The following is an 18,107-nucleotide window of genomic DNA, read 5'->3' on the forward strand; positions in this document are numbered from 1 at the left end:
TTTGCACGTGTGGAGAAAGTACTTTGAAAGAACTTAAAATTCTCCACAATAATGGCCACTGCTCAATAAAGGTATAGAGGCATTTCACAGCACCTTCATATTCATACAACTTTATTACTGTTATTCACTAACAGGTAAATAACATCTTCAATTAAAATCATCATTGGAGTCCACAAAAACGTGGCATATTAGCAGTTTATTACTTCTTAAATGCTGTTACTTCAAACTGTAAAAGTGATTGCTTTCCATTAGAGCAAGTCAAATTAGATCCTTCATAACAGCTTGGTTATTTTTTTTTAAGTCTAGGAAGTCAGGGGCACGTTATTACCCTATTGGAAAATTTTAATGAACCTGGTGATGAATATCCTCTAAAAATGGAGAAGGGCTTCCAGAAGCTTACCTGTATCAAACCACCTAAAGAGATGTGAATAAAAAGTGTAACTGAGCTCAGCTGAGGGAAGGCAGAGTGTTGGCTAGTAGGAACAGTTTTTTGGTAAAATCCAGAAACATCAACACCCACACCATAATAATGATTCTATTACTAGTAAAACCCCTGCATTAATGCCCCTCCCCACAAAGGCAGTAATACCTGAAGTTAAAAGATTATGTTCATGATGAGCCCTGAGTAATGTATAGCATTGTTGAATCGCTGTTTTGTACACCTGAAACCAATGTAACATTCAGTGCGAACTGTACTGGAATTAAAATGGGGGGGGGGGAGATTACATTAAATTTACCCAGGAATATTTTCCCATTGAGTTTAGCACGGGTCAGCCTGTGTAGAGAGCAGAAAATGGGAAGGCCTTTACAGTTGAGTTCTAGATAATAATACTGCTGGGAATATAGCAGATTGAGTGCTAAAAGCTCTTTGTCCCTAAAATAACAGAGTCGAATTCTCTTTAAGAGAGTTCATGGCCACGTTCTTGGACCTGATGGCACCTAAGCTATCTTTATTTTCTGAGATTGCACAGGGAATAGTATTTAATTATTGTGTTCCTATTTTGTATTTAATAAGGGTAAGTGTAGTTCATGTTTTCATATTTCTGTAAATGCAAATATACAGAAAAGCAAAGAGAATTAAAAAAAAACAAAAATAAAGGTTTTTCTTCTTTTGTTGAACCGCACTTTTTATTCCCCTGCAACCAAATCTCTTCATGTGTCAGATTCTTATATTTTATTCTGTTTTTTTTTTTTTTTATGGTCAGTAAATAATGGATGTGACCATCTATCATCATCCAAGTAGAATGTCTGGCTGATGAAAAAGGATCCCTCCTCCCCCATTTCGAGCAAATATCACACATAAAACATCTTTCCCCCTTTTGTACAGTAGACCTTTATTTGTGTAGCTCTGAAGAAAACAGGTAATTTCGTGAACAGTGTAGAAGTCGGGTGAAGTATCAAGTCAGCTGCTGAAGAGGCTGCTTTTAAAATCTCCCCAAAGGTACCAGCGACATGGCTCGCTGAGCTCTGAGAGCTCATTGAGGGGAGAAGGGGCCGTTTGCGGAGCAGGTGAGGAGAGAGGGGAGTGTTGGACACGCTGACGGGGAGCCTTCCCCTTCAGATGTTTGCCCTGGAAGGTTCCATTGAATAGAGCCCTCCTGCAAGGCGGGTGACGTGGTCCGCCGAGCTCTAAAGCTCGAATAAGAGAAAATGTGTGATGGGACAGAAATGCAGGCAACGTGTTAAAGGAGAAAGTCTTTAAGGGTGTGACCAGTGTCCGCTGATCCACACTAAGGGGGGGCATGGTTTGCATGTGCCACGCTGAGGTCTGAACAGGTAGGGCACAAAGGGGGAATTTGACTTGTGATGCCGAAGTCATTTTTCCATGTCGTGCTTAAAGAAATACAAGGCATCGCGTTGTTACACTACTGATGGCTAGTTTGAGATCTATTTGAGCCTCACACGTTTTCTTCAAGACAGACAGTTGCATGACCCACATTTTAAGAGAGTGTATTTTTCTCCCCGTCTGTATTCCATGTTGCATTATTTTCTTTGCACTGATTAGTCTCTTTTTTTTCTCATTTCGGCAGTACCAACTTGAATTCTCATTTTATACTTTGAAATTCCCATCAGGCATCCTATTTATTCTGACCTAAAAGTTTAAACTGTGGATTCAGGAAACTTTTGAAATGTCATTTATCAAATGCCACACATGCGATTATGATTTTCTAATAAGATCTCTCTGGAAGTTGTTCACCCATCTTAGATTTCAGAGTCTACCCTCTTTTTTCGAATTATAGTGGTATTAGTGATTAAACTAAGACTCAAAACACTTTGAGTGGTGCCTGGGTGATTCAGTCGGTTAAGTGTCCAACTTCAGCTCAGGTCATGATCTCATGGTTTGTGAGTTCGAGTCCCGCATCGAGCTCTACGCTGCCAGTGCAGAAGCCTGTTTCCGATTCTGCATCTCCCTCTCTCTTTGCCCCTTCCCTGCTCACACTCTATCTTCAAAAGAAATAAACATTAAAAAAAAAACTTTGAAATAAAATTAAGGTAACTATGAATATCCCTATTCTTTGATTTTTATAGACATGAACAAAGTTAGTTTTTTTTTCTATGTGAAGAATTTTTCCCCATATTTTTCTGCATATCTCAATAAATTCAGTTTGAGGGGAAATGATCTAAATTAACACACGAACTTTTACCAATTTTTACTATAATATTCATGTTAATTCCTATTGTAAACCTGTCTATCCTCTATGCCTTTAGTAGACATTTCCCTTCATTTTAAGCCTCTCATAAATTTTCTTACCATGAAGCTAATTCAGTAACACACATTTTGAAGTTTAAAATCTGGTCCAGTTGCAGCGGTGGTTGTAAGAATAAACTCTGGAGGCAGGGTGCAAGGACTTGATCCCTTCACTGCTAGATACCAGGCAGACTCAGGCAAGTTACGTAATCTCTCTGTGCCTCAGTTTCCCATCTGTAACGTGAGAGTGATGTGTTCAGTCTCTTATAGGGTCTTAGCAGACAGAAAGCCCTTGCGGGAGCTCTGGAGCCTGATACCCAGTGGCAAGTGTCTCCCCCACCCCCCCCCACCCCCCCACCCCCCCAGTGCAGTGGGTACAATTTCCTTGTTGAGTATCAGTGGATTTCAACATTGTTAATGGTAGACACAGCAATAGCTCACTTGTTTCATAGTTCCTACATATGGGATGTTTAATACCCTTCATGTCTTTAAAGCAAATAATGATCCCATGAGGCCATCTTGTTCTCTTCATGCCACAGTCAGGAAGGTGGAGCTTAACAAGCTCAGTAACTCCCTCGTCTCATACCCAGAATTGGCCAGAAGGCCTGGATAGGAACCCACTTGTCTAACTTCAGAAGCCAGGCTCTGAATGAATTCCCTGCCCCTGACCCCAAACAGGCCAAAGTGAAGTACAAATATGAGCCTGACGATATTCCTACATCTGCCTCTGCCTTCTCTTCCTCCTGGAATACTGGAGCTATTCCTGTTTCTGCTTAATTAACTGCATTTCACGCCCTGTTTTCACGTTTGAAGCCAATGTCCTTACAGTCTTTGCTGCTGTAAGTGTTTTGTTTTGGTTTTTTTTTTAAACCCTCTCATGATATTCTCTTTCAGTTTAAAGTCCCTGGAGAGTTTTTGGCATGATTAGGTCGCTCACCTTACTATTACTACTTTTTTAACAAGTATGTTTTTGTTTTTGTTTTTTTAGATTTCTGTATGATTTCCTGATCTCTGCCATGTTGTCCTTCTTTCCTGCTAATCATTGTACTTACTGCATTAGCTATTAACACTTTGGAATAGAAAAGGATATATTTTCTGGTATTAGTAACCATTTTCAGCAAGCTTGAATGTAGATATTACTTTCCTGAAGGCGGGGGGGAAATGAATTTATCTGAAAAATGTCAGGTGTATTTAGTTTTCTGCTTTTGCCCTGGATTTGCTGGCTATCCTGTCACAACTCTTCTAGAAAATGAAATTTTGTTTGCCTCTGTACATTTGTTCTTCTAAAAGCAAGGTTAGGCCTGGCCTAAATCTTTTTTTTTTTTTTTTTAATTTTTTTTTAATGTTTATTTATTTTTGAGACAGAGACAGAGCATGAATGGGGGAGGGTCAGAGAGAGAGGGCGACACAGAATCTGAAACAGGCTCCAGGCTCTGAGCTGTCAGCACAGAGCCCAACGCGGGGCTCGAACTCACAGACCGTGAGATCATGACCCGAGCCGAAGTCGGACACTTAACCGACTGAGCCACCCAGGCGCCCCAGGCCTGGCCTAAATCTTAAACCCCTGCCATCGTGATATAAAACACATTGTTCATACGTTATTAAAACATGAATTCTAATTACACATGTTTGTAAGTTTGCGAGAAAATAGAACTCTTCCAGAAATTGCGTAAAGACATAAGACAGATTTCCTGGTTCTGAACTTAATGTTCATTAGTCTAAACTGGTCATTTTGAAACAATCCATCAGGACAGTCTGCATCATTTCAAAGACCGCTCCTCAGAGTATACATACAATTTTTGTTTAGGAAGTTTTTCAACGTTTATTTATTTTTGGGACAGAGAGAGACAGCATGAACGGGGGAGGGGCAGAGAGAGAGGGAGACACAGAATCGGAAACAGGCTCCAGGCTCTGAGCCATCAGCCCAGAGCCCGACGCGGGGCTCGAACTCACGGACCGCGAGATCGTGACCTGGCTGAAGTCGGACGCCCAACCAACTGCGCCACCCAGGCGCCCCAGGAAGTTTTTCTTAAATGTGTTTCTACTTTTCACCATGCCTCAGTGGCTGTTCTCCTAATTTGATTATTGTAAGATGAAATATTATATAATTCATTGGAAATGAGAAGCCCTGAACTCTTTTTTAATGTTTCTTTTTTAAGTTTATTTATTTACTTTGAGAAAGAGAGCACAAATGGGGAGGGGGGAGAGAGCGAGAGGGAGAGAGAATTCCGAGCACACTCCACGTTGTCAGCACAGACCCAATGCGAGGCTCGAACCCAGGAACTGTGAGATCATGACCTGAGCTGAAGTAGGATGCTTAACTGACTGAGCCACCCAGGCACCCTGAGAAGCCCTGAACTCTTAATTAAAACTCAGTTCTCAGCATTAGAATGTTTTCCTCCAGTTCACTTTATAACTTTTTTGTCATTTGGCACAATTTCCTTAACTTCTTTTCATAATTATTTGCTCAGTGTGACATAATTTTTTGGGTGTTTGATTTGGCATATGTCCTGTAATGCGAGAGAGGACAAAATAAACTCTCTGTCACCCACTAATAAGCACTCAGTAGTCAGAGTTGAGGGGTATCGTTTATAATTGAAATCCTACTCCTTAGAGCCTGGATACTCCTGGATACAAATGGTTGTATCCAGACACTGGCTGTTTTTTGGATATCTTCTGATCTGCAATGCCAGTCAAGAAATTGTACTGTCTACGGCTGATCATGGCTAACAACTGTTGCAACAGTTAATGACTGGTCCCATTCTGTTAACGTGAAAGATGCTGTTTGCATTGTATTTGGTCATTAAACCTTAGACGTCAAATATTTTTGAGAACCAGATAAAAACAATGCCATGCAATGGACTGACAAGAATCCACGAAGGAAGCATAATTGAAATTCAGTTTGGGACTAGTCAAACTGACATTAATAACTGGTGGAGACTCTTCCCAGAACAATGTAGACGTTTCGAAAAGATGCAGGTGCTTCTGGAAAAGCCAGGTCGGCTCGTTATTTTGTCTGGGTTGCAGTTGGGCACCTCCTCCCACCTGCCTACCCTTCCCCGAATTTACTTGCTACTGTGACAGCTTTAGTTGAAGAAGAGGCATATGGAAATCTTTGGGGAATTGCTTTCCAGGAGCTAGAGCAGTCCTGTGTTTACTGCTCTAGGACTAATTGTGGAAATAGGAGCCCTTGGGGCGCCTGGGTGGCGCAGTCAGTTAAGCGTCCGACTTCAGCCAGGTCACGATCTCGCGGTCCGTGAGTTCGAGCCCCGCGTCAGGCTCTGGGCTGATGGCTCAGAGCCTGGAGCCTGTTTCCTATTCTGTGTCTCCCTCTCTCTCTGCCCCTCCCCCGTTCATGCTCTGTCTCTCTCTGTCCCAAAAATAAATAAACGTTGAAAAAAAAAAAATTAAAAAAAAAAAAAAAAAAAAAGAAATAGGAGCCCTGCCCCACTCTACCTCCCCACCCCCAGGCCCACAGTTTCTTTCTTTTATTCAGGAAAATTCACGACATTACTAAGTTTGCCTTATACTCTTAATAAAATTAATGTGACACACCTGAACACTTCCTGAATTTTCTCAACTTGAACAATAAAGAACTACCCATCCATGATGCCTTATAAGTGGTCCCTATGCATCCTCTGCATTTGGGTTCTACACAGACTTTATTTTCCTTTGAGATGAACAAAACTTCTCTTGGGGATTGGGAAGCCATCAACACACAACTGATGCATTTCCCACCCACCCCCATCGCCGAAAGGTTTATTTCGGAGATAGCATGCTAATGATCATTTTAGTGGATGACATTGAATGTATTGGTTCAAATATGACAGATTATTTTTTTTATTCTTCCAAACCCCCCCCCCCTTTATTTTTTCTTATGTGTGTAATTTCCCCCCGCCCCCTGCCTTAGACCTGGTTAACCGTTTCTGTGAGCAGGTCCTCAATTTTTTGCTTTGTCCCTACTTTCCTGTCCTAGCCCCATCTTCCCCCGGTGTCGACTCCGTCCCCTTGCAGCGCACAGGCAGCCAGCATGGCCCGCAGAACGCCGCCGCGGCCACCTTCCAGAGGGCCAGCTACGCCGCGGGCCCAGCCTCCAATTACGCAGACCCCTACCGACAGCTGCAGTACTGTCCCTCTGTGGAGTCTCCGTACAGCAAATCCGGCCCCGCCCTCCCGCCCGAAGGCACCTTGGCCAGGTCCCCGTCCATCGATAGCATTCAGAAAGATCCCAGGTGGGTACAAATCCTTTTCTTTTCCCGACCGCGATGTCTAAAGAGGTTTTCCAAGCAGGCGTCCTTAAGACATTGTTCCATGCATGTCCCACCATCGCGTTCGTGTTCCTGGCCGAGTATGAAAGGGTTGGCTTGGGGCTGGGTTTTATAATCTTGCGTTTGATTTGGAATACGGGTATTGATCATGTGTCTCTGTCTAGTGTCTTTTGGGGTTCAACAGCAAATAATAACCTCTCCAATAAGATATGAAACAGCTCTCTTTCGTGCAACAGAAATTGAGGAGTTGGGGATTCAGTGGTTCGACTTCAGGTATCCCAGTCTAAGCGCCTTCTTGTCTCAGTGGAACCATGTTTGGTCACTGCGTACCCATATTTCTGTATTCATGCCTTCTGGGTTATACCCAGAATTGAAAATTTAGAAAATCCAATTACCTTTATTTTTCTGTGTCCAAAAATAAACATTAGGTTGGCATTGTTTGGGCGTCGATAAAAACTTGGGTGTAATATCAGAGAAATTCTTATTCCTGAGTGGTGTTTCTTTTTTGCTTCCTTTTTTCCAGCAGTGGTGAGATATTTAGTGGTGCTCTACTTCTGAAGTTTAGAATTGGTTTAGTGATGTTTTATTCATAGCCATTTGATTTATGCTGATAGAGTCCCATAAATATATATCTGCATCTGTGAATACTATAGATATGTCAGATTTCTGGTATTTCTTTATAGCAGGGCATATCACTTGGCTCTGGTAAGTGTACTTAAAATTCGTCTCAAGGAATTTTTCTCTGATAGAGCACACAAGTGCATATGTACTGTATTGAGGAGTTCCATAGATTCTTTTGTGGAAAAGAAATCGCTTCCACAAACATAAAAGGAATAATGGGACCATTTCATAGTATTTTTTGAGACAGCTCCTTTAGCACAATTCAGACTGGCTTTGAGGGTCCATGTTGAATATTATATTTGATGGAGGCTCCGTGATAAAAATAAATTGTAATAAATGCTCACTGTTAACTACTAGAAATAAGAAGTATGCTGACATTACATCGTACAGTGTCTGCTTATCCAGATCTTCAGTTTCAAAGGTCCTGAAATCTGCCCCAAGTCCTTAAGTACTTTCGCTGGCGTGGGTAATATGTTCTTCAGATAACACCTCAGCACTCTCTTAAGTGTTTGCTCTTGCCATGCTACTGAAAACATACAGAAATAGAAGAGTAGTAAACTCTTAGGAAACGGTAAATAGAAAAATACATCATTGAATTGGCATTGCTTTATTTAGCACCATATATTTAAATGAGGGTAAACATTTTATCTCCAGTGGAAAGGTTTTAAATTTTCATATTAGGAAAAGTTGGCTTAGCAAGAAACCAAATGTACTTGTTTCTCTAGCCACAGCCTAGCCTCTTTATTTTATGCTGTATATTAAATGCATTTGATTTTATTAAATGGTGTATCCTTTCTATTTTTTATTACTGTCATTTTTACGACCTTTTTTTTTCTTCTTTCAGTGTATTGCCATGGCTCTCTTACCTTTTTAAGTTATGGATTGTGTCACCAATATTTACTGCGTGCCCACTATAAACCAAAAAAGGGAAACACCAATAAGCAGTGTTAATCATAAATAAGACAGTATCGGCTATTAATTTTGTGTATGTGTAAAATTTATGTGTAAGCCATTGTGTCATATGAATTACAAATTCGCCGTTACTTTCAAGAATGCCAGTCGTTAGCCCTTAACTATGCGTTAAATCTGAAAAAAAAAAAGAAAAAAAAGCATTCCACTTCCTCAGCTCAGATATACAACAGAACAGAACCACATCCAGAACCAGAACTAGATTGTCATGGCTTAGTTAATACAAAAGGAACTAATAATCTGGCATCATCCAAAAATGGATAGAGCTTACAATACAGTAATGCCTTTCTTGTAGAATTTTCTTTAAAAAAGGGAACATGTCACAGTGTTCAGATTTAACTGACAGACGTCTCAAATCTAAACTTCAAGTCCAAATTACGATGATTCTCCTATGATGAGATTTTTGCATCTTCCTTTGAATAATAAATTTTGATTGTTATCAGGTGAATTTTACTCGAACTAATAGGTTTAACTTCCAGGGTTCAGAATTGTTTATTTTGGCACTGTGACCCATGATTTAAAGCTTTTCGGTCCTTAGACTTTTTTCAAGCTTTTATACATACATTGTTAAAGAGAATTTTTTTTAACATTTTATTTATCATTAAAGTACCAGACCATGTAAGCCTCTGCTGTTCCCAACATGTGTATAGCACGTTACAATTCTCAAAGCACTTTTAGTTACATCTTTGATGTAATTCTCCTTTGTGGAAGGAAACTGATAGGTTTAGTGCCTTGAATAAATGGAGAATTAGAGTGTTAAATGACGTTGCAGATCACATTGCTGGCAGGTGGGTACATGGGCTAGAATCCATACTTTTAGGACTCGGAAGCACGTGTTGGCATGAACATCTTAATTTTTTCATAAAAAAAGGAAAAAGAAAGAATATACTCCCGTCTCTTATGATTATTTTCAGAGGGTGATTGAATGGTAGTACCTGGTGTTTGGGTGTAGGAGTTTGGAATGATGAAAGAAATGATAGAAATTCCTGAGATCGGTCTCCTTGCTCTGCTGATTGCTAACTGGATGTGTGGTCTTTGTTTTATTTTTTTATTTTTTTGGCTTTCTTTTCTTTTCTAATACCTGCCTTATGTATCTTACTGCAGACCAGGGTATTTTTCTGTGGAAGAGTTTTAGTATTATTCATATATTTATTTTCTGAGAAAGAACAAGTAGGGGAGGGTCAGAGTGAGAGAGAGAGAGACAGAGAGAGGACCCCAAGCTGGTTCTATGCTGTCAGAGCAGAGCCCTATGTGGGGCTCTGTTCCACAAACCAGTGAGTTCATGACTTGAGCCAAAATCAAGGGTCAGACGCTTAACGGACTAAGCCACCCATGTGCTCCTGAGTTTCAGTATTATTCAGTGAGAAGCTTTCCAGAAAATAGTGTACCTTAAAATAAGACTTTGAAATCAAGATAGCTCCAATTCAGTCATTAGACTTGAAACCAGAGACTCAGCTCTTAATTCCTCTGAACCACAGCATGCAAAAAATTGGTTCCGAAGGCTTGCATTTTTCTCACATGCTGGCTCCGTTGTATATGGAGGCAAAACTTTGGTCTTTTTACTTTTGACTGCCCCCGTGATGTACTCCAACAAAGAATGCACAGAAACCTTTTTTATACAGAGAGATGATAAAATCGAATTTCCTTTTTAGAGTCAGCAACCCCTGAGAAAATTTACATCCATATGTTTTTGTTTTCTAAGAAGTTTTTATTTTTTAATTGCATGTGTGAATCTCTTAAGGATTGTTAACATGGCTAATGTATTTTCAGTGCCCTCCAAATTCTGAATTTTATACACTGTTGTTTTCAAACACATAGGTCAAGTATAAATCTTAACATCAAATAATATGAAAGAGGTTTTAGTGATGTTGGGAGTGATAAGTCATAGCATCCTTATTTTAAAAATCGGATTAATGAAATAACTAGAACAACATAACGTAAGACTGGCATACCTGTGTGTACTAAAAGTACTATACATGTTCTTATCCATAAAAGGAAACTTATGGCTTAGCCATTTCCTGTCATAACTTAGCGTGTAGGTTGTAGTAGGAATAACATCTTTTAATCTTGTTGATGAATCCCTTTTCAAGATGTTGTAATTCGTGATGTGCACAATCTCCAGCAATTTTTCAAACATGTTAAAAGAATCTCACTTAGGGGCGCCTGGGTGGTGCAGTCGGTTAAGCGGCCGACTTCAGCTCAGGTTATGATCTCGCAGTCTGTGAGTTCGAGCCCCGCGTCGGGCTCTGTGCTGATAGCTCAGAGCCTGGAGCCTGTTTCAGATTCTGTGTCTCCCTCTCTCTGACCCTCCCCCATTCATGCTCTGTCTCTCTCCGTCTCAAAAATAAATAAACGTTAAAAAAAAAAAGAATCTCACTTATTATAAACCTGGTTTAAACTTAAACGCTGTCTTCTTTTCGTTTCTCAACATAACAGAAATAAATACAATGGCACATCTTTAATCCTGACTTTGGGCCCAGATTTGCACCTGCCTTCTAGTTGGTTCTATGAGACTTCTATTCCATAGAGTTCCTTTGTTTCAAGCCACAATTTTTGAACAATAATACAAAAATATTCATTTTTCTAAGGAATCCTAAGGAATTGCCTACTGCATTTCTACTATGTTTTATCTATTTTAGGAAGCGATTAAAGTTATTTTACTATTGGATGTTATATTAGCAAATATTATTTAATAATGCTGCTTATAAATATCTTATCAGCAGGTAAACCTAGGTTAAGAATGTTTTCCAAAGGCTGTTTCTTCATTGCCCACCACAAAACCACATGTACGGCAGACAGTGAGTGAATGAATACTCAGGAAACAAAATATACTACAACAATGCTTTTTAAAAGGTGAAGATTTGAAAAATAATTTTCAATTCTTTAGTAACGTTTAAGACACTATTACGTAACTTACATGACATGGCTGAAGTGTTTATCGTGAGCACAGTTACATGGTATTCTTCATTGTCCTGTTCTCTTGGATGGGGGGATCTCTGGGGAGCTTGGTTTTCACTTCAGATGCTCAATAATCATTTATTTAACTGCGGCAAAATACAGCGCTCACAATTTACAGACCGTCCGAGTGTGAAGAGCATTTGGAAGTCACTTATTCAGTTAGGCTAAAAGCAAGCCTAACAGTTGGCATTCAGTCTCTACTTGAATGCCTCTAAGCCACGGGCCACTCACCATCTCCTGAAAGCATTTTATTAATTCTTCGAGTAATTCAAGCCTATAAACTAATTTATGGTGATACAAAACCTGCACCTCTTGTAAGTTCATCCCCTGACCTTGTTCCTGACCTTTGAAATCACATGAGATCATGCCTATCCTCCCTCCCAAGGCCAGCCCTCGAAGACACTTACACCACCTCCCCAGTGCCCGGGGCTCCTGTCTCTGTGCTGGCTGCGTCCCTTCCCTGAGCCGTGGTTTCCAGGGCCCTCCTTTGGGAGCCCTGCAGTGTCCTTCCCGGTCGTCTCCTGCATCACCAGAAGCGCGGGAAGGGAGCAAGCGTTACCTTCGGGCAACCTGGGGTCACAGTAGGTTTTCTTGCGAGTAAGATGAGAATGTTTGTGACAGTGATGATGATAACGATGGTAATTAAAAAAAATTTTTTTTTCAACGTTTATTTATTTTTGGGACAGAGAGAGACAGAGCATGAACGGGGGAGAGGCAGAGAGAGAGGGAGACACAGAATTGGAAGCAGGCTCCAGGCTCTGAGCCATCAGCCCAGAGCCCGACGCGGGGCTCGAACTCGCGGACCGCGAGATCGTGACCTGGCTGAAGTCGGACGCTTAACCGACTGCGCCACCCAGGCGCCCCAATAACGATGGTAATTTAAAAAATGAATTGAAGTAATATATTTTGTACTCGGTGGTAAACTTTTTTGGGATTTTTATTTTATTTTTATCTTATTTCCATTTACTTGTTCAAGCTTTCATTTGAATTCCAGTACAGTTAACACGTAGACTGTAGAATTAGTTTCGGGTGTCGATATAGTGATTCAGCACTTACCTACGTTGCCCAGTGCTCATCACAGCAAGTGCCCTCCTTCGTCCCCATCACCTGTGTCACCCATCCCCTGACCCCCTCCCCGCTGGGAGCCAACACTTTGTTCTCTATAGTTAAGAGTCTGTTTCTTGGTTTGCCTTTCTCTCTCTCTCTTTTTGCCCTTTGCTCATTTGTTTTGTTCCTTAAGTTCCACACATGAGTGAACTAACAGGGTATTTGTCTTTCCCTGACTTACTCACTAAGCATAACGCTCTCTAGCTCTATCCGTGTCATCACAAAAGGCAAACATTTCATTCTTTTTCATGGCTGAGTAATATTCCGTGGTATATATGTACCACATCTTCTTTATCCAGTCATTAATCGATGGACACTTGGGCTATTTCCATAATTTGGCTATCGTAGATAATGCTGCAATAAACATCAGGGTGCATGTATCCCTTTGAATTAGTATTTTTGTATCCTTTAGATAAATACCTAGGAGTGTGATTACTGGATCATAGGGTAGTTCTATTTTTAACTTTTTAGGAACTGCCATATTGTTTTCCAGAGTGGCTGCACCAGTTTGCATTCCCACCAACAATGCAAGATGGTTTCCCTTTCTCCACATCCTTGCCAACACCTGTTGTTTCCCGAGTTGATCATTTTAGCCATTCTGACAGATGTGAGGTGGTATCTCATGGTTTTCATTTGTCTTTCCCTGATGGTGAGTGATGTTGAACATCTCTTCATGTGTCTTTTGACCATCTGGATGTCTTCTTTGGAGAAACGTCTGTTCATGTCTTCCGCCCATTTTATAATTGGATTATTCGGTTTTAGGGGGTTGAGTTTTATAAGTTCTTTATAGATTTCAGGTACTAACCCTTTATCAGATATGCTGTTTGCAAATATCTTCTCTAATGCAGTAGGTTGCCTTTTATTTTCGCTGATTGTTTCCTTCACTGTGCGGGAAACCTTTTTTATTTTGATGTAGTCCCAATAGTTTAATTTTGCTTTTGTTTCCCTTGCCTCAGGAGACCTACCTAGAAAGAAGTTGTCATGGCTGATGTCATAGAAGTTACTGCTTTTATTCTCTTCTAGGATTTTTATGGTTTCAGGTCTCAAATTTAGACCTTTCATCCATTTTGCATTGATTTTTGTGTATGGTGTAAGAAAGTGGCCCAATTTCTTTCTTTTGCATGTAGCTGTCCAGTTTTCCCAGCACCATTTGTCGAAGAAACTTTTTCCTGTTGCCTTTTCTTTCCTGCTTTGCTGAAGACTAATTGATCATACGACAGCATTAAACTTTTTAAATATGCATTATTTAATTTAATCCTCCCCTAAATCCCTATGGCACAACTCTTCGTAGTGCCCGTTTTACATATGGGTAAACTGAGGCCTAGAGCGCTAGAAACTGGATCCATACCTGTCCAAATTCTTATCTCGTGTTCATAACTACTATGAATATTGATCCCAATATTAATGTTACAATCAAATAAAATGCAGTCTTTCCACATGTGACTTCTGTAAGGCTATAAATTAATGATTCTTACCTTGAATTTTTAATTTTCTCTTTCACGTAAATGAGGGGCTTCAAGTTCACTTCTTGTTCGCAGTCATTCCAGTATCCAATGCTTCAGAAGTCTCTGGATCCCAGTTTTGTCATCCAGCATAATTACTGGACACACTGCTCCGTGTCCCTTGGAAACACGAAAGACACACATGCGTGTCCTCAGTGAGATTTGATCAGGAGTGGCCAGAGCTGGTCCAAAGGCAGAGCCTTGCACGTATTCCCCAGTCTTTGGGCTCCTCCCTCCAGGTCCGTCTGAAGGCACCTGTGTTCTATGTGGCTTCCCGGTGGAATATTCTAGGGTGAGCTCTGTGGGTGTGATGACAGCACGAAAACAGCTTCATTTTTCGAGGAGCTTTCAAAGTTATGTGAGAGAGAACGTGACTGCGGGGCCCTGTGTGAACAAGACAGACATGATCAGAGAAGCAGAGAAGAGCAACTGAGTGTTTTTTGCCGTGTTTTCACTGTATTTTCAGTGTTCTTCTTAGGCTCTAAATGTATTACTTTAACTAGTAATACAGAAGGGAATGTTCGCTTATACCCCATATGAGGATCTGTTTCTTGTGAAGTATAGATATAACGTATTACTGTCCCGTGGCTGCCATAACACCGTACCACAAACTGAGTAGCTTACACCAACAGGATTCACTCTGTCACAGTTCTGGAGGCCGGAAGTCCAAAATCAAGGGGTTGGTGCAGGGCCACGTTCCCTCTCAGGCTCCAGGGGAGGATCCAGCTTCTTGTGGCCCCGGCCGTTCCGTGGATTGTGGCAGCATCCCTCCTGCCTCTGCCCCAGGCTTCACTTGCGAGCTTCTCTCTCTCCCAGCCCCCTCTCCTCCTCCTATAAGGACACACCAGTCATTGTATTTAGGGCCCACACCAACCCAGTGTGGCCTCACTTTAATTACATCTGCCAAACCCTGTTCTCAGATAAAGTCACGTTCTGAGCTTCCGAATGGATGTGAACCCTGGGAGGACACTCTTCAGCCAACCACACAAGCCTTAGTGTACATTTACACTATTTACACTATGAAATAATTGTACACAGGGTTCCTGGGTGGCCCAGTGGGTTAAACGTCTGACTGAAGCTCGGGTCATGGTCTCACGGTTCATGGGTTCAAGTCCTGCATCGGGCTCTCTGCTGACAGCACAGAGCCTGCTTTGGAGCCTCTGTCTCCCTCTCTCTGCCCCTTCCCCCCCCCCAAAAAATAAATAAATAAACATGTTTTAAAAATTTAATAAAAAAGAAAATAGTTGTACACCGAAGATAGGACTTGAGATAGGGTTTGTTAAAGATAAAACAACAAAATTGAAAGTTTTTAGATCGGTTTGTATTTTTAATTATGAAGACATTTCTTCAGGAAGAGTGACCTGGTTGAACATGTAAGGTCTGAGCACAGACCTGTTGTTACTGGTTCACATGGCTGGCAGTCTTTGCTCCGGCTGGAGAGAGATGGGTGAACTCAGCTCTGTTCTTGGCCTTTGGGCGTGCTTGAATGATTAGTGCTGCCTTGCTCACATTGTGAGGGTTGGTTTCAAGCTAGATAAGATCTAAAACTTCACATGGGCTAACGCACCGACAGCAACAAGGGGCCGTGGGGGAGGTGCTGGAAGAAGCAGGGGGGTCATAGCTCTGCCATGGGTAGCTTGCAACAAACATGCACCATCATCTGACTGGGAGAACCAGTGAGTGGACCAATCCATAGAGTAAATATGATAGTTATTCATTCCTTTATTTTGTTTCATTAAATAATTGAGTAGAAATTCCAGTGTTCTCCCTTCTCAGCCCAACGGATGATCTTGCACAGCCCTGCAGTGTAGACTCACCTCAAATGGGAGAGTGGAGGGGGTCACCTGGGGAAAGGGATTCGCAGCCAATCCCGATCCTGGAAGTGACGCTCTGCCCTTAGCATCCGTGTACGCGAAACAGTGATGGTATCATCATCTTCCTCATAAAGTTGTGAGATGAGAGTTGTTAAGACTCTGACATCTTTGGGATATTTCCTTGCACGGTGAAAGGCCCATCATAGGCTGTGTCAGGACTGCTGTCCCACCCCCTGGGACTGCAGCCACCAGTCCCCTCCCCCCTACGCCCCCCCTCCCCCCGCCATCAAGACACCCCCTGGGATGGAGTCAGAGCCATGGGAAACATGGGTGAAGGCAGAGAGGCCAGAGCTGTCTAGTTGGAAGGACCGAGAGCCCAGGAGCTGGGAGGCCAGTGTGGGAGGGGATCTGGGGAGCCCAGTGCGAGGAGGTGGGGTAATTGAGAGCCCAGCCCTCGTGGCAGGAGAAACAGAAGTGCAAGATGGAAGGGAAGACTTCACTGCAAAAGGATTTTTTTTTTTTTTTGGTTTGTTTTACAAAAGCCTCCTTTCCGGAATTCCTTTTATCGGTTTAAAGGAAAGCAGTGTTCTCACACAGTACTTGCCTGTGCCAGTATTGATTTTTCCCACAGCCAAGGATACTCGTTTTGCCTCCTGTCTTAAAAATCACTCGTAAAGAGTAAACAAGTGCACTTTAAAAACAGCAACTCATTTCTAATACGACACCCCCACCTCATTGATACCAAAGCAGACTCAGGCCAGGGAGCGCCACGACATTCCACGGTAAAGAGCCATGACACGGAGTCACGACTGACAAGCAACTACGCGCAGGGTACTAATGAGCTCATGGTTAACGGCCACTCCGTCACTTGTGCTGGAAGTCTCCGTGTTGTGCTTTGCTGGCAAACAGACTTTTCTCTTGAGAACCGACCTCTTCTTTGCCTTCAGTCCACGGGCTCTGACTAAACCAGACGCTGCCCCAAGTTTGAAGGGGAGCGTGCAGTCCACACCCGCTCCAAGAGCTCACGCCTTGCAGGCCCCACAGACTAGCCAGACCTCCAGGTGTGTGGATGAGTCTGAGGAACCCATCTGTCTCAAGCAGGCTACATGCATTCTGGACATCCCCACCTCATTTAGGTCAAAAAGCCAAATCCAGGTTAGGTAGAGCCGACACACGCCCTCTTGTCTGTAAAGTTTCCTGCCCCCTGCCCAGTCTCTCCAGAGCTGGCTGTGATGGTCTGCAGTTTGGTTCCACCAGGCGGCCAAGAACATTCATCTTCGGTCACTCTACTTGTATGTCTAATGATTTAACAGTGTAAATTGAGTGTATACACTCTTCCCGGAACTTTCCTTTAACCTTCTGCCTAAAGCCGGCTGCACTCTGTGTCCCAGAAATCGAGATTTTTGTCTTTCCCCCAATTCAAAACAACTGAGAGGTTCTATTCAATAATTAAATTATCATGAAATCTTTCCCAAATAATGGGAGAGACTAACTCCAGTGACACCTTCCAGCATCAGGGTACCTTCAATCCCTAGAAGTCAAAACTCTGTGGAATGTCAAGCATTTCAGTCTTAATTTAGGGCCCCCAACAATGGTAAGTACAGTGATAACTCATAATGAAAATAAAAGTAATTGGTCGTTCGAAGGAATGGCATATTGACTTCCTGAGTAAAACAAACAATTATTTTTCAGGGTTACTCTTATGCTTTGAATGTGTTACTTTAACTAGTAACTTACGTTCCTTCCTGCTTCTCAGTTATTCTCTGTTTTTTCACTGATAATCAGATTCATGTGTGTGATGTGTGTCTTACCTGTTGGATTTAGATGTTTTCATACTGAAAAGTATAGGATCTTGCAGGTGAAGTCATGCCTCGTACCCATCACTGAGGATAAACAGAGCTCTGAGACAGGAAGCTACAAACGAGACGGAGGAAGTCAATCTCTTCATCTTTAGTGTGAAAGAACTTATCAGACTATTTCAGAGCACAAAAGGGATGTAAATATTAAAAATGATGCCCCTTGGGGGCGCCTGGGTGGCTCAGTTGGTTAAGGGTCTGACTTCTGCTCAGGGCATGATCTCTCAGTTCGTGGGTTCGAGCCCCGCCTCGGGCTCTGTGCTGACAGCTCAGAGCCTGGAGCTTGCTTCGGATTCTGTGTCTCCCTTTCTCTCTCTGTCCCT

The 18,107-nt window shown here is 42.0% G+C and overlaps 1 protein-coding gene across 5 annotated transcripts in view; it reads left to right on the forward strand.

Moving 5' to 3' along the window:
* Positions 1–18,107, forward strand: part of CTNND2 (catenin delta 2) — a 942,188-nt gene that overhangs the window by 572,607 nt on the left and 351,474 nt on the right. For 3 of the 5 annotated variants that reach the window (XM_045441900.1, XM_045441919.1, XM_045441937.1), the window contains one exon: positions 6,600–6,921. In XM_045441900.1, coding sequence (XP_045297856.1) covers positions 6,600–6,921 — 322 coding nt within the window. The remainder of the gene's footprint in view (positions 1–6,599; positions 6,922–18,107) is intronic. The other 2 variants (XM_045441910.1, XM_045441928.1) reach the window with 1 other exon arrangement.

This window comes from Leopardus geoffroyi, chromosome A1 (assembly GCF_018350155.1).
Source record: "Leopardus geoffroyi isolate Oge1 chromosome A1, O.geoffroyi_Oge1_pat1.0, whole genome shotgun sequence".
NCBI classification, from domain to species: domain Eukaryota; kingdom Metazoa; phylum Chordata; class Mammalia; order Carnivora; family Felidae; genus Leopardus; species Leopardus geoffroyi.